The sequence below is a fragment of the Drosophila miranda genome, chromosome 2, assembly GCF_003369915.1.
Source record: "Drosophila miranda strain MSH22 chromosome 2, D.miranda_PacBio2.1, whole genome shotgun sequence".
NCBI classification, from domain to species: domain Eukaryota; kingdom Metazoa; phylum Arthropoda; class Insecta; order Diptera; family Drosophilidae; genus Drosophila; species Drosophila miranda.
In genome coordinates, this window is record NC_046675.1 from 5,656,421 (window position 1) to 5,673,378 (window position 16,958).

Here is a 16,958-nt window from a genome sequence, read left to right on the forward strand (position 1 = left end):
CATCACGTTATCTTTAGCAACCGTGCGTGCATCTAATCTCCTGGGCAAAAGGCGTTGTTTTTGTGGAGTCACCGGTGCTGTTATCAGAGGAATAAATACACTTGTAAAGTCTGATCGTTACCCATAACTATTCGGCCTTTTCTGCTCACCAGAAAGAACCTGATTATTCAAAACTGATAAGCACTTACTAAGCAACTAATTATATATTCGTGGCTTTGCAGTGACCCCTACACAATGGCAGCTAAAAAATTAGATGCCATCATTTTTGGTGCCACCGGATTCACCGGCAAATACACGGTCCTGGAGGCTGTGTCCGTTCTGAAGGGACTGAACTGGGGAATCGCCGGGCGTAGCCAGGAAAAACTGCAGAACGTACTTAAGGAAATGAGTGCAAAGTCCAAAACAGATCTGTCGCAAACACCCATCATCATCGCCGATGTGAACAATGAGGCATCACTTATTGAAATGGCTAAGCGTTGCCGCATTGTCGTGAACACTGCTGGCCCATACCGATTTTTCGGTGAAAATGTGGTCAAAGCCTGCATCGAGGCAGGCACACATCACGTTGACGTTAGCGGGGAGCCTCAATATATGGAAACCATGCAGCTGAAGTACAACGATCGGGCCAGGGAGCGTGGAGTATACGTAATCAGTGCCTGTGGATTTGACTCCATTCCCGCCGACATGGGAGTCGTCTTTATAGAGAAGAACTTTGACGGAGTAATTAACTCGGTGGAGAATTTCGTCCATTTAGGAGTCAAGGGCGGTACTAAAGGCCTGGGCGGCGCTGCTCTTAACACTGGCACATGGGAGAGTGCCATTCACGCCATCGCGAACAGGAGTGAGTCAATCGCGATACGCAGGAAGCTTTTCCCCGATCGTCTGCCCAAATTTCATCCTGCGCTGAAGTCACGTGCTCCACTTTCCATTGCTGAGGATGTGGGTAAAGTAATCCTGCCATTCCCAGAGACGGATCGATCTGTGGTGATGCGATCACAGCGCTACCTGTACGAGACTGAGAAGAAACGTCCTATCCAGATGCAAGCCTATATGACGTATCCCTCGCGGTTAGTTGCTGGCGTGGTTGTCTTCTTTGCTTCTATTATCGGAATTATGGCCCAGTTTTCCTTTGGACGTCAGCTCCTGCTCAAGTATCCCAGCTTCTTTTCCGGCGGTATGGCATCTCGGGACGGTCCGAGCGAAGCGCGCATGGAGCGTTCGTTCTTCAGCATGACAATGAAAGCCTCCGGATGGCCCAAATCCCAGAAGCTAGCCGAAAGTACAGACCAATACACCTCACCACCATCCAAGACGTTAACAGTAAAAATAACGGGTCCTAATCCTGGCTACGGTTCCACCTGTGTGGCCTTGTTGTCTACGGCAAAGACCATCCTGAACGAGAGCGATAAAATGCCCAGCACGGGTGGAGTTCTGCCCCCGGGAGCCGCCTTTTGCAAGACCAGCCTCATCAGCGAGTTGGAGAAGCACGAACATGGTATTAAGTACGAGATTGTAGCCAACAAGTAAATTTTGTACTTATATGTAATATATGTATATATAAAAGCGGGAATTAAATAAACAACAGCAACAAACTTTGTTCTTTACATTCAAAAAACATTATCGCGGCCATCTGATAGTGTTTACACAAAGTTCGCAGTTTCAAATTTTTAGTTTTTTTTTGTATTTTTAGTAAATACTAAATTTTGACGGTCACACTGTCCTTTTTTCTAGAGCTGGGCAAACTTCGATAAAGCCTTCGATTGTTTTTACAGCTATTTTTTTGTTTACCTTTGCTCACTACCATTTCGGACGCCAACGCGATTTTATTTAAAAATTATGAGTGCTGAAATATCTAGCTTTCGCCGTTTTATACATTGGGGCCCAATCACAGCACTGAGTAAGTACTAACGAGAAAAGCAATGGCCCGCGGAGACAGAGCCTCAGATCTGGGGTCAGATCAGCGTCATGTGGGCCACAAGCTAAAGAGAAAAATTTTCAAATGAGCCAAAAGTGAAGTGAATGAACTGCTGGACAGACAGACGGTCAGACGGCCACAAAGAGCACATAACAAGGCTCCAATTACTCTTTCTAAGACGTGGGTGGGACTTGCAACGCCCGCTCGGACACACGGGCAACGCCCGCGTTTTGTATATGTCTGGATCGAAATATCGCGTTTTACATTTCTACGGACGGGTCACAGCCCAGCCCGGCACGACACATCCGCTGCACGGAGCCCAATTGAGTGTCAACACACAGGGGCGAGAGACTCCTCCCGGCACCAACTTCGCCTTTTAATTCCCCTAATGCGCTGTGCTAATTGCGTTTTAGTTGCATGTGCTTTCGGCTTTTATTTCATATTTCTTGTCGCTCAAAGTGTCGTCGAGTCGGGTACTGTGCTATCGGAAATTTCACGCAGTCCAAGTATAGCGTGCAAATTGACCATTTGCTCCTTGGCAAGGCAGACGGTAAAACGACCGTAAGACTTCCGGTTGGAGTACGAGCCATAAGGAAAATTTGGTATCGAACTGATATTACAATTGTGTTTCCAGCCTTAATGTCTGAATTAGACGCCGGTGCGCCGGCTGCTTGTTGCTGCTTTGGCCAGGAGTGGGGATGGGCCGTGTCCAGACGGGCACTCATTGCTGGGGCGCGGTTTCGCTTAATCAACTCAAAAGGGTGGCCATAAACGAAATAAATGAGCTTAATTTCCTTTACACGCAACCAAGCGAGAAGCATAGCCACCACCAGGTCACCCCATCCGGGCCCTGACTGGGTTTCGGCAGCGGCTGTACAATATCAAATTTCATAAACACACATTATAATGTTTTATCTTTTGCTTTCCCGTTTGCAGGCATTATCAAGTGCATAACGCTGACAACGCTCTACATGAACTCGATGTGGTGGCCGCCAAATGAATCATTCGCTGGCTTTGCCCATCAGGCCTTATTCCTAATGCTCTCCACGCTGGCCACATTCAATTACGTCATGGCCACGCTGACAGGTCCCGGCCTACTGCCAAGACAATGGCAGCCAAAGGTAAATAACGCAAGTGGCAGCCACCAAATAATGGAATACATTTTGTTGTGACACGCTTCATGAGAAAATTGCTAGCTGGCCTAGAGCTGGAGGGTGTTCCCTGAACACCTGTTACCTTTGATAATTTCCTCTTACACTGGGCCCAAAAAAATGTTGACCCGGCACGAACCGTGGGCCGTTTCTGTCCCCATTGTGCATCGTCATTCTGAAGCGGAAGTTCTTGTTTAGCAGCAAACAAATGGAATGGAATGGGAACGAGCTAAGGGTGCCATCAACACACGGCGGCGGGGAAAGCCCTACTATTTGGCCGTCACTCTTTAATTTCTTTGCTTGATTTCATTCCGACCAAGGGCCGATGCTGTAACCCTTCTGTAGCGTGTGTATTTTCCTTATCGCATAATTCGCGTCAATTAAACTGCAATTTATTTTGAAGATTTTGAATTCAATTCCTCGCAGTAGGAGAATCGCAAAAATGTCGTGCTGGGACCAGGACCGGTAACGTTTTTCGGCGCCCATTAAATTTTCCCTGGGCCATGACGCAGTGGCCCACAAATAATTTATGGACCGACTTAACGTCCATGCCCTGCACGCGAACCGAACGCATTCTGTGGAGCCCAGTCCGGTCGGTCCGTAATGCAATTACCAGAATTTGCATAAATGTTTTGTAGGCAGGTCCCAGACACAAGAGAGGCGGCGGCGGCGGCGGTGGGTGGTGTCCGGCCAGCTGCCTAATGAGCTGTGCGTCGTTAGGTTTTGTTATAACCCGTAGTTTAACGAGTGGTACGCATATGCATAACATATATATAACATACTATTATCCTTATGAAAATCTTAATTTGGCAGGAGCCCAAGGACACAGAGTACCTTCAATACTGCAAGGCGTGCGAGGGCTACAAAGCTCCTCGCTCCCATCACTGTCGCAAGTGTAGGTGGATCCTCAAGGAGAAACAAAAACCAAGAGCTGTAACAATTTCTGTTTTCTGTTTCTGTTTAGGCAACCGATGCGTAAAGAAGATGGATCATCATTGCCCGTGGATCAACCACTGTGTGGGCTGGGCCAATCATGCCTACTTCTCGTACTTCCTGCTCTTCTCCATATTGGGCAGCATGCAGGCCACCGTTGTCCTCTGCGGCTCCTTCTATCGTGGCATTTATCGCTACTATTATCTGACCCATGGCCTGGTGCACCTGGCCAGCGTTCAGTTCACAGTCTATAGCATCATAATGTGCATCACAGGCATGGGCCTGGCCATTGGAGTGGTCATTGGCCTGGGCATGCTGCTGTTTATTCAACTCAAGACGATTGTCGCCAACCAGACGGGCATTGAAATCTGGATAGTCGAGAAGGCAATCTATCGCCGCTACGCCATCGGCGAGAGCGAGGATAGTTTCATCTATCCGTATGATCTGGGCTGGTGGCTCAATCTGAAGCAGGTGTTCAATGACGAGTGCCAAAAGCTCGGCGACGGCATCGAGTGGCCCGTGTTAAAGGGCTGTGATCAATACACATTGACGGTGAGTCCTTACAAATCCCACAAGCACACGAAGTGTTGAATAATAGATACCTTTCCCTTTTTTCGCCTCACTAGCGAGAGCAACTGGCGCAGAAGGAGGAAAAACGAGCCCGGACACGTACCTACAAGTGTCATAGTCCCGTCACGGGTCGATGGCTTCCCGTTTGCTCGCAGGGTTGGAGCGTATGCATGGGCGCTCCCTGCACGGATGAGCCGCGAATCCGCCTACAACCAGGTGACATAATTAAAGTAACGCGCTTTCGCAAGCATTGGCTCTTTGGGGAGCGGGAACTCACCAAGCAGGAGCTGGGCGCCGACAAGACGCATCGGCGCAAGGGACATATTCGTGGCTGGTTTCCACGCCGAAGCGCTGTCGAGGTTATCGAGGTACACGAGTGCGGCGGAGAACCTGGCAGCGACAATCTGCCCGAGAACGGAACTTGTAACGGAGGACATGCTCAACTGAGGCAGCAGCAACGCAATGGACACGCCAAGAAGTATATGTAACCCGAGCAAATCGTTCAATCGGGCCAATGAGCACATCATGGCAATTTCCGTCGATACACAGTCGGGTCGTCCCAGCTTGTACATAGATTAGTAACCGCTTGAAAGACTTGACTTTTTTCCGCTTAACCAGGTGCCAGTCCCTCTCTCGATTACTTTGTTAACAATGTTGGCCAATAAAGCAAACGCGAAACTTGATAACGATCACGGTTTTGTGATAAGCGATTACATTTCTAAATATACCATATACCGTGCCGGACTTAAGTATTAGCTATTGCTTTTCAGTTAACTTCTCTTTTAAAAGAAGTCCCATCGCGATTTTTAAATGGAAAATGCAATAATTAAATTTATGCGAATAATTCAAAACTTTTTTATAAGAATTTATCATTTTTATTAGCATAGTTCTATTACTATATTTTAACAAAAAAGGTTTGCAAATAGACGTAATTGCAAGGTCGCTATTTTTGGTCAAAGATTCCCCGCTAGTTCTAGATCTGTGAAACTGTTCAATATACAATCTCAAAATATATTTAATTTAAGGAAAACTCAGCACCAGAATCTCAGAAGAAAATCACTCCGCATTTTCCCAAATAAGACAAGATTAAAGCGGTCTAAAAGAGCTTCAAAATTATGTCTTTAAAAATCGCGATGGCAAACAGTAGTAAACTTTATTTGTATCCCAGTGCTAATATAGAACTCAAGTCCGGGACTGTATAAAAATAACAATTGATATTCGATTTTATCGATCATATCCTCACAAAAAATGTATTTATTGGTTAAACATAATTTGATTATGATATTTAATACAGATAATATATTGTGTGCTTTTAGATAAACTGATAGATGGATAGCCCTCTAGCCTTCATCGGGCTATTGGGAGCTCATGGTCGCCTCGATTTCCTCAACGGTCCTTGGCACAATTGCAAAATTCTCAATACCATTCTGGGTAATGAGGACATCGTCCTCAATGCGAACACCACCAAAGTTGCGGAAACGATTGAAGACATCCACATTGATGAATTTGCGTAGTTCTGGATTGGCCAGAGCGCCGTCCATCAATCGCTTGATGAAGTAGCAGCCCGGCTCAATGGTCACGTACATGCCAGCCTTGAGAACACGGGCAAAGCGCAACTTGCACAGCCATGGCTCGTTGGGGCGCTTCGGCTCAGTGGGCAAATATCCGCCCACATCGTGAACGTCCAGGCCAATCAGGTGCCCCAGGCCGTGCGGCTGAAAGACGGCCGAGAGTCCAGCTTCAAGCATTTCATCGACATCGCCCTTAAGCATGCCACCCTCCTTGAGACGTTGCAGCAATACCTTGCCGGCAAGCTTGTGCATGTCCACCCACGAAACGCCATCGCGTGCTGTGTCAGAAACCGCGTTGCGAGCATCCAGCACAGCATTGTAAATGAACTTCTGGTCATCCGTGAACTTGCCGTTGGCTGGGAAAGTGCAGGTAATGTCTGCCGCATAGCCGCAGTAGTTGGCCCCCATGTCGAACAAACACATTTCGCCATCCTGGATGGGTCGGCTGTTGGGTGCTCCGGCATGGCCATAGTGCAGAATAGACGAGTTGGTGCCGCTGCCGCAGATGCATGTGTAGGAGGCATGACGACAACCTCCCACGGAGTAGGAGTGGTGGAGGAACAGAGACTCCCCCTCAAACTCCATCTTGCCAGGGCGTATGAACTTCATTACTTTGATGTGGGCGTCCGACGAGACCTTTGCCACATAACGCAGAACTTCGATCTCTTCGGCAGACTTGATAACGCGGCACTCGGACAATATGGGATAGAGTAGGTCGCAGTCGGTTACATACTTCTCCTTGCCATCGAACTCGGGCGGCTGCATTGTGAGGCCGCTATCGCTGTTTGTGCCACTGAGCGTTAGTATCAGCTTGGGAGCTGCCTTCTCCAGATAGTCCGTGAGTTCATCCAGATAGTAGACCGCATCCACTTCGTACATGGCCTTGAACTCTTCTGGTGTAAGCAGCTCGCCCATCCAGGTGCTGTACTCCTCAGGAAGTCGCGGCACAAAAAGAATGCTGGACACGCCCCCCGTCCGTACGTCGATCGTGAGGATGCCATAGCAGCCGGGCTCCTTGGCTCCAAAAAGATACTGAAAATATGACTCTTGGCGAAAGACATAGTCCACATCAGTGTTGTACAAACTCTTATCCTTGCCGCCCTCCAGCAGAACGAGCAAATTGCCCGAATCAAACTTGAGGTTCTTCGAGAGTTGTCGCAACAGAGCTTTGGAAACGCGATCTCTATTGTTCTTAAACAGGGTCATAGGCACTGCGTAGCCCGATCCCATCTGAAAGGCGGCCATGTTGATGCTACACGTTTGGAATAATAGCTATAACTGGCCTTTCTGCAAATGGGCAATAATTCTACAAGCCGATTAGCGATATCTATAAAAAACACCAGCTGTAAATTATAATTATAACTCATCAGTTTGTTTTCGTTTGTTGTCAACCGGGCTATATAAAAAATACCGAAAACACTCGAATATATTTTCGATATACTTGGAAAATACTAGAACATATCGTTCTATCGGGCATTTTCCGTTTTCATTGATCTGGGCACACCTCAAGAATTTTTTTGCGAATTTTATTACCATAAATTTTTGAAAAAAGGCATTTAAAGAGTAGTTCGTGAAGCAGAATATACATGCACGTGGATAATTTGTGTCCGTGGTGCAGCTATTGTATTACATATTAATAACAGTTTCCGGATGCTGACCCGGATTCGCGTGTCGGCGTCGCAACGCGGCGGCACTAGCAAAACAACAAATGCCTGAAAGCATTACGAACGAGTACTGAAAACGCTGTGAGGGCAACAGCCTACAATGTGTTATTAAAAGTTGTGGCCCACAAATAGGCAGCACAATGTCTAGTTCGGTTTTTACCGAGGCCCCGAGTGCCAGACGAGCTGCTGATGCAGATTCCAATCTGGTTGTGGTCTACAGTAAAAATGGCATCTCTTTTGATGAGCGTGCCTTGGAGAGCCTCATGGGTATGGGCACTGATGCTTAAATAACATTTCTGCTCTACTAAAAATTATGTTTTTAGAGGAAAAATCGATTTCCACCATCAGCGTTGTGCGAATAACTTCGCCCACGCCTAGCATGGTGGACCAGGAAGAGGCCGAACGCTTAAAGGAGCTAGAGCAGTTCCTAGATGCGGCGACGGACACTGAGTTGGACACCGACAATGGGAGCCAAAGTGGCGGCGATGATGTCAGAAGCGAGGGGGACCACATTCCCGCAGATGATGACAACAACACCGACGATGAGCTCAACGATGACTCTACAGAGACCGAAACGGAGGCTCCCAAGACCAGAAAGCGACCCGGCCGCAAGCCCAAAGTAATCAAAAAGAAGAAACGGCGCAAACCAAAGGAGCGGCCTCAAATTGTGGGCCTGCGTGTGGAGCAATTCTATGTCGAGGGCACGGCCGACTTGGTGGTGAAAAATGCTTTAAGTAAGTGTCAAATAAATAAACAATCCATTCAAGTGTCACGTAAAGAGTACATTTTATTCACAGAGCTTGCTGGCTTGTCAATCTACAAGAGGACGCCTGAGACGGACGCTTTGATGGAAGTAATTAAGAACGATCACAATTATACACCCTTCACCTCGCCAGAGCAAATGAAACTCCACAAAAGAGCCGAGAAAATTGCCCTGGAAAAGCAAATTCAGGGTCGGAAAATCATTATGCAAGCACCGGGAAATGTCAAAATAATCAATGCCAAAAAACGAATACAGGCACTGCCCTTCACACCATTGCAAGTCAAGGTGCAAAGACTGCCCGTTCAGCCACAGCAGGAGCCGCTGCTACGCAAGCCCCAGGCCCAGTCGACACCACAGCCTCTGCACAGGGAGAGACGAGAAATGATTGTAAACTCTATGCCAAAGGTCAGGCCAAGGTCTGGGCGTAGCATCGCTCAAGTAATGGCTCCTGTGGACGACCACGTAGACGATGACGAGGAAGCAGAAAGCTCGGATCCCGCAGATGAGGAGAATGCCGACAAATTGTACGATAGCGACGAGGTGAGCGAGGACAGCGACGATCTTCAGGACACGGACAATGACAGGGACAGTGATATGGACTTCAAGATGAGGCACGACAGTCGCAGCTCCAACAAGCGAAAGCGTGCGAGAAAGCTGAACAGTAGGCCTACCAGGCAGTCGAAAACCTTGCCCCCACATCATCCCACTCCAAAACAGTTCCCCGAACTCAAGCGGCGGAAGGAGCCAATGCCCCAGATTATCCTGCAGCGAAAGGAGCTAGTGCCGCAGAAAGGCATGCAGCGTAGGGAGCAAGTGCCTCAGAGTGTCCTGCAGCGTAAGGAACAAGTGCCACAGATTATCCTGCAACGTAAGGAACAAGTGCCACAGAGTATCCTGCAACGTAGGGAAAAAGTGCCACAAAGTGTCCTGCAGCGTCGGGAGCAAGTGCAGGAGAGTACTCCGCAGCGTAGGGAGCAAGTGGCACAGACTACAACGCAGCGTAAGGATCAAGTGCAACAGATTACCCCACAGCGTAGGAATCAAGTGCAACAGATTACCCCACTGCGTAGGGATCAAGTGCAACTGACTGCCCCGCAGCGCAAGGAGCAAATCCACCCGATTGCCCCGCAGCGAAAGGAGCAAATCCACCCGACTGCCCCGCAGCGAAAAGAGCAACTGTCACAGAATGCTCCGCAGATTGGTCAGATTATTCAACTGCCAACAACAAAGGCGCCGCCCACTGTAATTGCATTGGGCAGAGGCATTCAAAGCACCTCATTTCTCAAAATACGCCCCACTCATCAGGCGCTAACCATTAGAAAACCTCCGCTGTCTACCGAAGCGCTCGGACTAGCCTCTGCCGTTGGCAAGGTACGTCGCATACCGCTAGTCCATGTGGGAAAAGTTGGAAATACTTCGGAGCCCGGTGTCTTCAGTAGCCCAGTGCCTCAGGACGTGAAGGAGATTATAATCAACAAAAATACGTCTAGCCCCAAGGGAGTTTTCACCAATATCAATAGTTTGCTGGCCGAAAACCACAATGCGAACACCAAATCCTCGCCCGATCGAAACAGGCAGCGTCCCGAAACTCCACCATCCAGCTATACCGCAGGAATTATGCACCCAGCAACAGTTTCCGTGCCCGTTCCGGTTCCAAACAAGGGCTTCATGCCCATCGGAGTGGAGACGGCCCAATCTCATACGCTGCCCGCTCATATTGTGATCGAAACGCATCAGAGTTCCTCCGAACTGGCAGCCGAAAATGACAAGCAACTGGACCTCATCGATTCGATAGTACAAGATGAACTGCTGAAGACGACGCTCGTCGAACAGCCGGCAGTCAGTGCAGATGAAACAATACCAAAACTGGTTAAGATGCTGGAGAGTACGGCATCGGGACTGGATCAAGCAGGACCAGTGGCAGTACTACCAGTACCAGTATCGGTATCAATGCCAGCAGTGAAACCAAACGAAATCTTTACGGATTTTGGTCATCCATTGGCCCAGAGCTCAGTGCATAATGCTGTTCCAGAGGATGATAATGTTAGCATTGACATGGACACTGCCCGCCTGTTGAATACGCCAGATGAAGATGAGATCACAGCTGATTTCCTACAGCATGTCGTTGGCCTCATCGAGGAGGACAAGCAGTTCGAGGCGGAGGTGGTGAAGCAAGTGCTGGCCAGCACCGACCCTGCAAGTCTAGATGGCATTGTATCTTTGCCTCCACCCGTTGAGAGCTTGGTCCATCCATCCATTCTGCACGCGTCGTCATCTGAGGTATGTGTGTCTGATTCTTATATTTTTGGACTTGCCCTTATCTCCGAACATTCCGAATTCCAGCCACATCCTTCAGTTCTGTCCGAGCATAGCCATCTGCTATCCTCTATGCCTATTGCCTGCAGCACACCATCAAGGAGCCGGCTAATAGAAGTTCCATCCTTGGGAGCCCAAATCCGTTCCGAGGCTAAGGTAATGCGTGGCAACGGGCGAGTCATTCAACTGCCCCCGATAGAAGCACCGACAACACGCGCGAAGCGACGCGCCCAATTCACACCAACAACGGCAGCTGCCACAAGCTCAGGGGACCTGAGCAACGTGTCGATTGGGGAACCCACTCTGGATAACAGCAGCTTCAGCAACAGCAACGAAAGCCAGTTGTCCCTCAAACCTGGAGCCGGGCCAAAGCGAGCCAACCCCAGAGAACCATCCCTGGCCAGACGCTCGACTGTACCCAGAAGAACGAAGAAGTTAAACACGAGTCAGTCGAATGACACCGAGGCCTCGGAATCTCAAGAGGATGATGATGACCCCAACAAGTAATGAATGCTAACGAATAACTAAAGACAAAGACCAAGACCAATGTTTCTCTGCTCTGCTTTTTAGGCTTTGGTGCGTTTGTCGTCAGCCCCACAACAATCGGTTCATGATCTGCTGTGATCTGTGTGAGGATTGGTTCCACGGCACCTGTGTGGGTGTGACCAAGTCCATGGGCATTGAAATGGAGCAAAAAAGCATCATTTGGAAGTGCCCGAAATGTGTTAAAAAGCAGGAGGAAAAGGTATGACAAGACTAATTACATTTGCCTACAATGATTCAATGATCGTTCCGTTTCGCAGAACCAACCAAGGATTACGGATATGCTGGTCATGAGGCCAGCCATTCAGCCAGAGGAGACCTCAAGCGAAAACAAAGTCTTAGTGTCTACAGCGGAGCCCAATCGGACGCTGCCGGCGACAGTTGGAGCTACTGTCGCCAGTGCGCCGTTGCGTAGTCCTGTGATGAAGCCAACGACCAAGAGGTTTCCAATCAGTCAGCAGATGCCACAACAACAGCACCAGCAGATGCAGCAGCAGCAGCTAAATTTTGTCAAAGTTGCAGTATCCAGTGGCCGCCCTTCAGACGCCAATTGTGTGTTCTGCAAGCGACCAACAGCTAGCGCAAAATCGGTTTACTGTGGCGATGAATGCTTACGAAAATATGCACAGCAAGCAATTCAGGCCCAGACGGCTGCCAAGAGTCCCGCCAGTCCCGCCAGTCCTGTGCCGCAGACGGCGGCGGACAAGCAAACGCCTCTGGCAAACAGCACTGAGCAGGCCAAGAGGCACAAAAAGAAGGATCTGTTCGAGGATGTGTTGCGTCAGGCAGACGCTGTGTCGAAAATAGAGCGGGTACAAAAGCTACAGCAACAAGCAGCCGACGCGAAACTCAAATCAGACTAAACAAATTGTACATTTTCAGATAAATGTGATTGAGCGTAAGAGTGGCCGTGTACTCACTGGCCACTTGGCACCCATCGCACATCATTTCAGAAAATGGCTCCAAGACAATCCCACCTTTGAGGTACTGCCGTCGGGCACTTTTCAGTCCCTGGAGCCAGAAGTAAGCATGATTATAGTTTATTGATTGGCCAAGTGTTCATCTACGTATCTCCTGTTTGTCCTTAGAAGCGTCAGTTCAAGAGGATTCCGGATCCCGAGACACCAGCTACTGTTACTAAATCGTCTCCAAGTGGAACGAAAGTCCCACAGCCGCAGCGAGTACTCACCCCTCCCATTCACGCCCTGCCCAAAAAAGATAAGCCCCCTGCGAATGTGGTGGCCCCACAATCCCCCTTCAAGCCTGAGCCGATACGGTTAAATGTGCGACGTACGCTCAAGGAGCAGCTGCTAGCGCGCATCAAGGAGGCACACGATGCAGAGCAGAGTACGGGCACGAGCACCACGACGCAATGGCTGACATCCATCGAGGCGGAGCAGTTCGTCAAGAGTGTGGAATCGGAAATGTATAATTCGTTTGGTTGCGATGTGGGGGCCAAATACAAATCGAAATATCGCTCACTTATGTTCAATATTAAAGATCGCAAGAACAAGACGCTGTTCGAAAAGATCTGTGCCAAGCAGGTGGAACCCAAGCAGCTCGTGGCCATGACGCCCGAGGAGCTGGCCAGCCAAGAGCTTGCCAAGTGGCGCGAGGAGGAGGCGCGTCATCAGCTCGAGATTATTGAGAAATCAGAACTAGACATGCTATCCTGCACACAGAACTATGTGGTAAAGACCCATAAGGGGGAGGAGGTGATAGCCACCAAAGTGGATGTCACACTGCCCGACGTGGAGTCAATCCTGGACAAAAAGCACACCTCTCAGAATAGCGACCCAGAGAGTGCCAGCAAGGACATCAGCCTAGAGCATTCCAGCTCTAAGGAAAAGTCCGCATCATCCAAGGAAAAACGTCACAAGAGCCACAAGCGCCATCATCCGCGCAAGAGAAGTCGCAGTCGATCGAGCAGTCAAACGCGCAGCCTGGAGAAGCGACACCGAAGGCACCACAACGATGTGGAGACTGGAGGAGAACGAAAGCACCGTCATCGAGAAAAGCAGCACAGTAAAGATCGAGATGAACGTATTTCATCGCCTGCCAAAAAAAGGGAGGAGAATGATCGATCATTCTTGCCGAAAAATGTAACAGAAAAGAAGCCAGAGGAGGCGTCAGCGTCAGCGTTAGCCAAAGTGTCTAGTACGTATAGCCTGGTTGGTCAAATTCTTGAATCTGCCAAAACGGTGGAGCAGGCGGCAAATTTAGAACAGCCTCCTAAGCAGCAGACTGTCAAGGCCATGCCCCCATCGACGACAGCCACAGCAAAGGCTGCCGCTCCAGCAGCCACTCCGCTGGACAGCTACACTCGCTATTTGCAAGGTCTGCCCAAGCGATCACTGTGGTCCGGCACCCTCAGCATGACCGATGTCGCAAACTTTCAGGTGGTGGCCCACCCTCTACTCAGCAGTTCGCATCAAATGACCAAGCTGCTGCCCGTCAAATTAGATGTGATTGGCCGCATATCCCGCGTGATGGTCTGGGACTATATCAAGAAGATCAAAAAGTGTGCAACCAAAGAAGTTGTGCTATTGAATCTCTTTCCATCCGGACCGAGTGAGATTAAAAAATTTGATCATTTCTTTGAATATCTCGACTCGCGTGAACGGTTGGGTGTAATTGAGCCCGAAGCTAATCAGATTCGAGACTTTTACATCTTTCCATTGGGCTCCAAGGAAAAATTGCCCAGTGTGCTTGCCCATGCCACAGAGCTTGTTCCGTTTTACGAGGACACGCAGAGGCCCAACGCACTGATGGGCATCATCGTGCACTGTCTGCCAACATCATTGCCAGTGGCACAATCATTTCCCGCGGCCAGCAGCAGCAGCAAGGCGGTAAAGGTAAGCAATATGGGGTGTGATATCCAATGTCGATGGGTATTTGACTTTTTTAAATTTCAGAAGTCACGCAGCACTACGTCATTTACTCCGCCAAGCAGTCCCAAACGCAAGCCTAGCAACCACTCGACCAGCTCTAAGGACGACGGGTTCGATATTGATGCCATCATCAAGGCACCCATTACGAAATCGCGGAAGAGTAAGCGCAACAGAGTCCATTTTGTACTTTAACTTTAACGTATTGGAAATCTCTCACAGCAGCTACAACTGTGCCTCCAGCTGTTCTAGTGCCAGCATTGCCCGCTCTGATAGATGATGCCAATGAACCCTACTCGCCAGGCGGCAGTTCCGGCGATGAATCTGTTGGGACGCCAACAGCCACAAATAAAAGCAGTCTGGCGCGTCAGGTGGATGAAATAAACAAACAGATTGCGGCACAACAATTGGAAATTGCCGACTTGCTCAATGTGGAACCTTCTGTAAGATACTAATTGAGATTTCCCCATCAAATTAATCCTCATTCATTAATACTTTTTGCGCAGGGATCCGCCAATGCCCTATCCAGAATATCAATTCCGCCAGATCTTTCAAAGATCCTGGCAAGCATTAAGGACAAATCGGACTCTGCGGCGAATGTTGGCGATAGTGAGGAATACAATCCCGAGGACGTAATAACCACGCCTAGGCCATATGCAACAGGTAACCGAATTGCGAAACCCAATTCGAAATGCACAAATGGGATTAATATCCTTTGTTTATTTTAATAGCAACGACCAAGAGCATAGGCCGTTTGGCGCGTCTAAGTGAAGCTGAGCTTCTTAGCATGGTGCCGGACAATCTGATAGATCTGGTGCCCCCCTTAACGTCTAACAACCGACATCAGAATCCCCCACCGCCAAATACTTAGGGATGCGTTCAAAATTATTTTAGATTAGACATAGGCGCGAATTATTTTACATCTATTTGTTATTAGTTCAACATTTTATCTGAAATTATATATTTTTCGCCCCGCCACCCCCCATTCATGTGTACATTCTCATACAGTAGCGAATTGAATACCATTTCTGTATTATAACTGGCAATTGGAACAACTATGTATACCAAAACCTGTCCATAAAACAGTATGAATCGCTTTGCATTGCAAGATAGGAATCGGTTTTCAAAAGCTAATCCAATTTTTTATTTCTTCCATTCAAAAATTGTAAATTTCCTCGAAAATAAAAAAACCTGTTAAGTAACGTTTGTTTTAGGGATAAATATATGAATAATTGTATTATCTTTATTACTGGGATTAAATATATGTATAAGCTTTAAATAAATCATCTAATTAATTAACCTCACATGGATCGTCCTGGCTACTGAAATGGGCGCATGAGATCTTCGGGCCATTGTGGATACGTGGAATAGCAATGCGGAAAAGAGTACCTTGTGGCATGCAGACGCAAATCTTGTACTGAACACTGCCCGTTCGTATACCCAGTTCGGAACTGACAATGGGTATGCGGTCCATGTCCAGGAATATGCCAGTGCCAGCCTCTAGCACAGTAGCGCCTTGGGTTGAGTTGATAGAGACGTGATGCTCGGCTTGTAGATCGATGCTGGCGGCATCGAAGAACACACCCTCTGACCCCTTAACGACAATACGGCCGTCGCTCTCCATGTTCAAGGGCACATCTATGGGACTGGAGATGCCGCTCGCGCTCACCACCTTGGCCTGCAAAGCAGCCACACCAGCCGGGATGTTGTACTGGGGACGATGAGTGCTAAAAATGGATTGCCGATCGGCGGGGTCTTTCACATCAAACACATTTGTGGCATCTATGACAATGGCATCCTTGTCGACCACGATGCGATCGCGCTCACTAGAGGCACCGTTTCCATTACGGAAGACGCGCACATGCACGCCAGCATCCGGATTGTCATCGCTGCTCCCATCACTACTAATGGTCACTGGCACATCTGTAAAGCCATGCACCTGACCAATTGAGTTGGTCTGAAGGCGCTCCAGCTCGGTTGAGCCATAGAACTTGACGACATCCACTTCGGGAATCAGCTCCATACCGTGGACACCCTTTCCGAGGCGCAAGACACCCACAATTGTCAGCGTGAGGATCAGATTGCCCACAGTCAGGGCCAGAAGAATTATCACAACGGTCCAGAAAGCGAAAGAGTTGCGGCCATGCTGCCCAGGGTGCAAGCGTGAGCAGCTATCGCTGTCAAATTTCTCGTCAAAGTAGTCCACGGGGTCCGTCTTGGAATCATCATGGCAAAAGTCATTTTCCTCAGCTGCTGCTCCAATGGGCAGTGTCAGCGACAATGCATTTTCAGAGTTTGCATCGTCGGAATAGGATGGCGATGGACCACGGAAAAAGGTGTTTTCAAAGGAATTCATTGTAATTATGATAGTCGGGTCGGGCTTCTTGCAAAACTGTTTTTCCAGTAATGTATCTAATGATACTAAAATAACTCTAGGTATATACGAATCTATGACATGCGCAGAACTGACTAGGCGCGGAATTCAAAAATTTGATAAAGGTATGATGTACTTGGAGAAGCATCACCATTTGAATCTTAAGAAATAACTATTTAACTAACTAACGAAATTTCGTGTACAAAAATTGTACATTGAATTTACAAAATTGAAATCGCGCTCAATGAACATAACATCGAAAGACATATT

At 48.4% G+C, this 16,958-nt stretch overlaps 5 protein-coding genes across 7 annotated transcripts; 3 read left to right on the forward strand and 2 right to left on the reverse strand.

Moving 5' to 3' along the window:
* Positions 1-12: 12 nt before the first annotated feature.
* Positions 13-1,590, forward strand: LOC108154827 (saccharopine dehydrogenase-like oxidoreductase). Of its 2 annotated transcripts, none has more exons than XM_017285229.2 (2): positions 13-103; positions 222-1,590. In XM_017285229.2, the coding sequence occupies exon 2, from the start codon at positions 235-237 to the stop codon at positions 1,525-1,527; it is 1,293 nt and encodes a 430-aa protein (XP_017140718.1). In that variant the 5' UTR covers positions 13-103; positions 222-234; the 3' UTR covers positions 1,528-1,590. The 2 variants fall into 2 exon arrangements, with proteins under 2 accessions (XP_017140718.1, XP_017140719.1); XM_017285230.2 differs by having other exon boundaries at positions 23-108.
* Positions 1,591-1,765: 175 nt separating this feature from the next.
* LOC108154828 (palmitoyltransferase ZDHHC6) lies at positions 1,766-5,259 on the forward strand. The gene is made up of 5 exons (XM_017285231.2): positions 1,766-1,897; positions 2,852-3,036; positions 3,880-3,961; positions 4,031-4,551; positions 4,626-5,259. Exons 1-5 carry the CDS (start codon positions 1,837-1,839, stop codon positions 5,055-5,057), a joined length of 1,281 nt encoding a protein of 426 aa, XP_017140720.1. The 5' UTR covers positions 1,766-1,836; the 3' UTR covers positions 5,058-5,259.
* A 527-nt stretch (positions 5,260-5,786) lies between these two features.
* On the reverse strand, positions 5,787-7,539 carry LOC108154826 (xaa-Pro dipeptidase). Its single transcript, XM_017285227.2, has one exon. It carries the CDS (start codon positions 7,383-7,385, stop codon positions 5,925-5,927), a length of 1,461 nt encoding a protein of 486 aa, XP_017140716.1. The 5' UTR covers positions 7,386-7,539; the 3' UTR covers positions 5,787-5,924.
* Positions 7,540-7,645: 106 nt separating this feature from the next.
* Positions 7,646-15,560, forward strand: LOC108154820. 2 transcript variants are annotated; one of them, XM_017285220.2, is made up of 12 exons: positions 7,646-8,071; positions 8,128-8,538; positions 8,602-10,847; positions 10,911-11,386; positions 11,454-11,628; positions 11,687-12,238; positions 12,309-12,449; positions 12,515-14,281; positions 14,342-14,477; positions 14,537-14,757; positions 14,821-14,977; positions 15,046-15,560. In XM_017285220.2, the coding sequence occupies exons 1-12, from the start codon at positions 7,945-7,947 to the stop codon at positions 15,183-15,185; spliced, it is 6,549 nt and encodes a 2,182-aa protein (XP_017140709.1). In that variant the 5' UTR covers positions 7,646-7,944; the 3' UTR covers positions 15,186-15,560. The 2 variants fall into 2 exon arrangements, with proteins under 2 accessions (XP_017140709.1, XP_017140710.1); XM_017285221.2 differs by having other exon boundaries at positions 14,540-14,757.
* Positions 15,389-16,736, reverse strand: LOC108154829 (beta-sarcoglycan). Its single transcript, XM_017285232.2, has one exon. It carries the CDS (start codon positions 16,668-16,670, stop codon positions 15,606-15,608), a length of 1,065 nt encoding a protein of 354 aa, XP_017140721.1. The 5' UTR covers positions 16,671-16,736; the 3' UTR covers positions 15,389-15,605.
* Between the last annotated feature and the right edge of the window lie 222 nt (positions 16,737-16,958).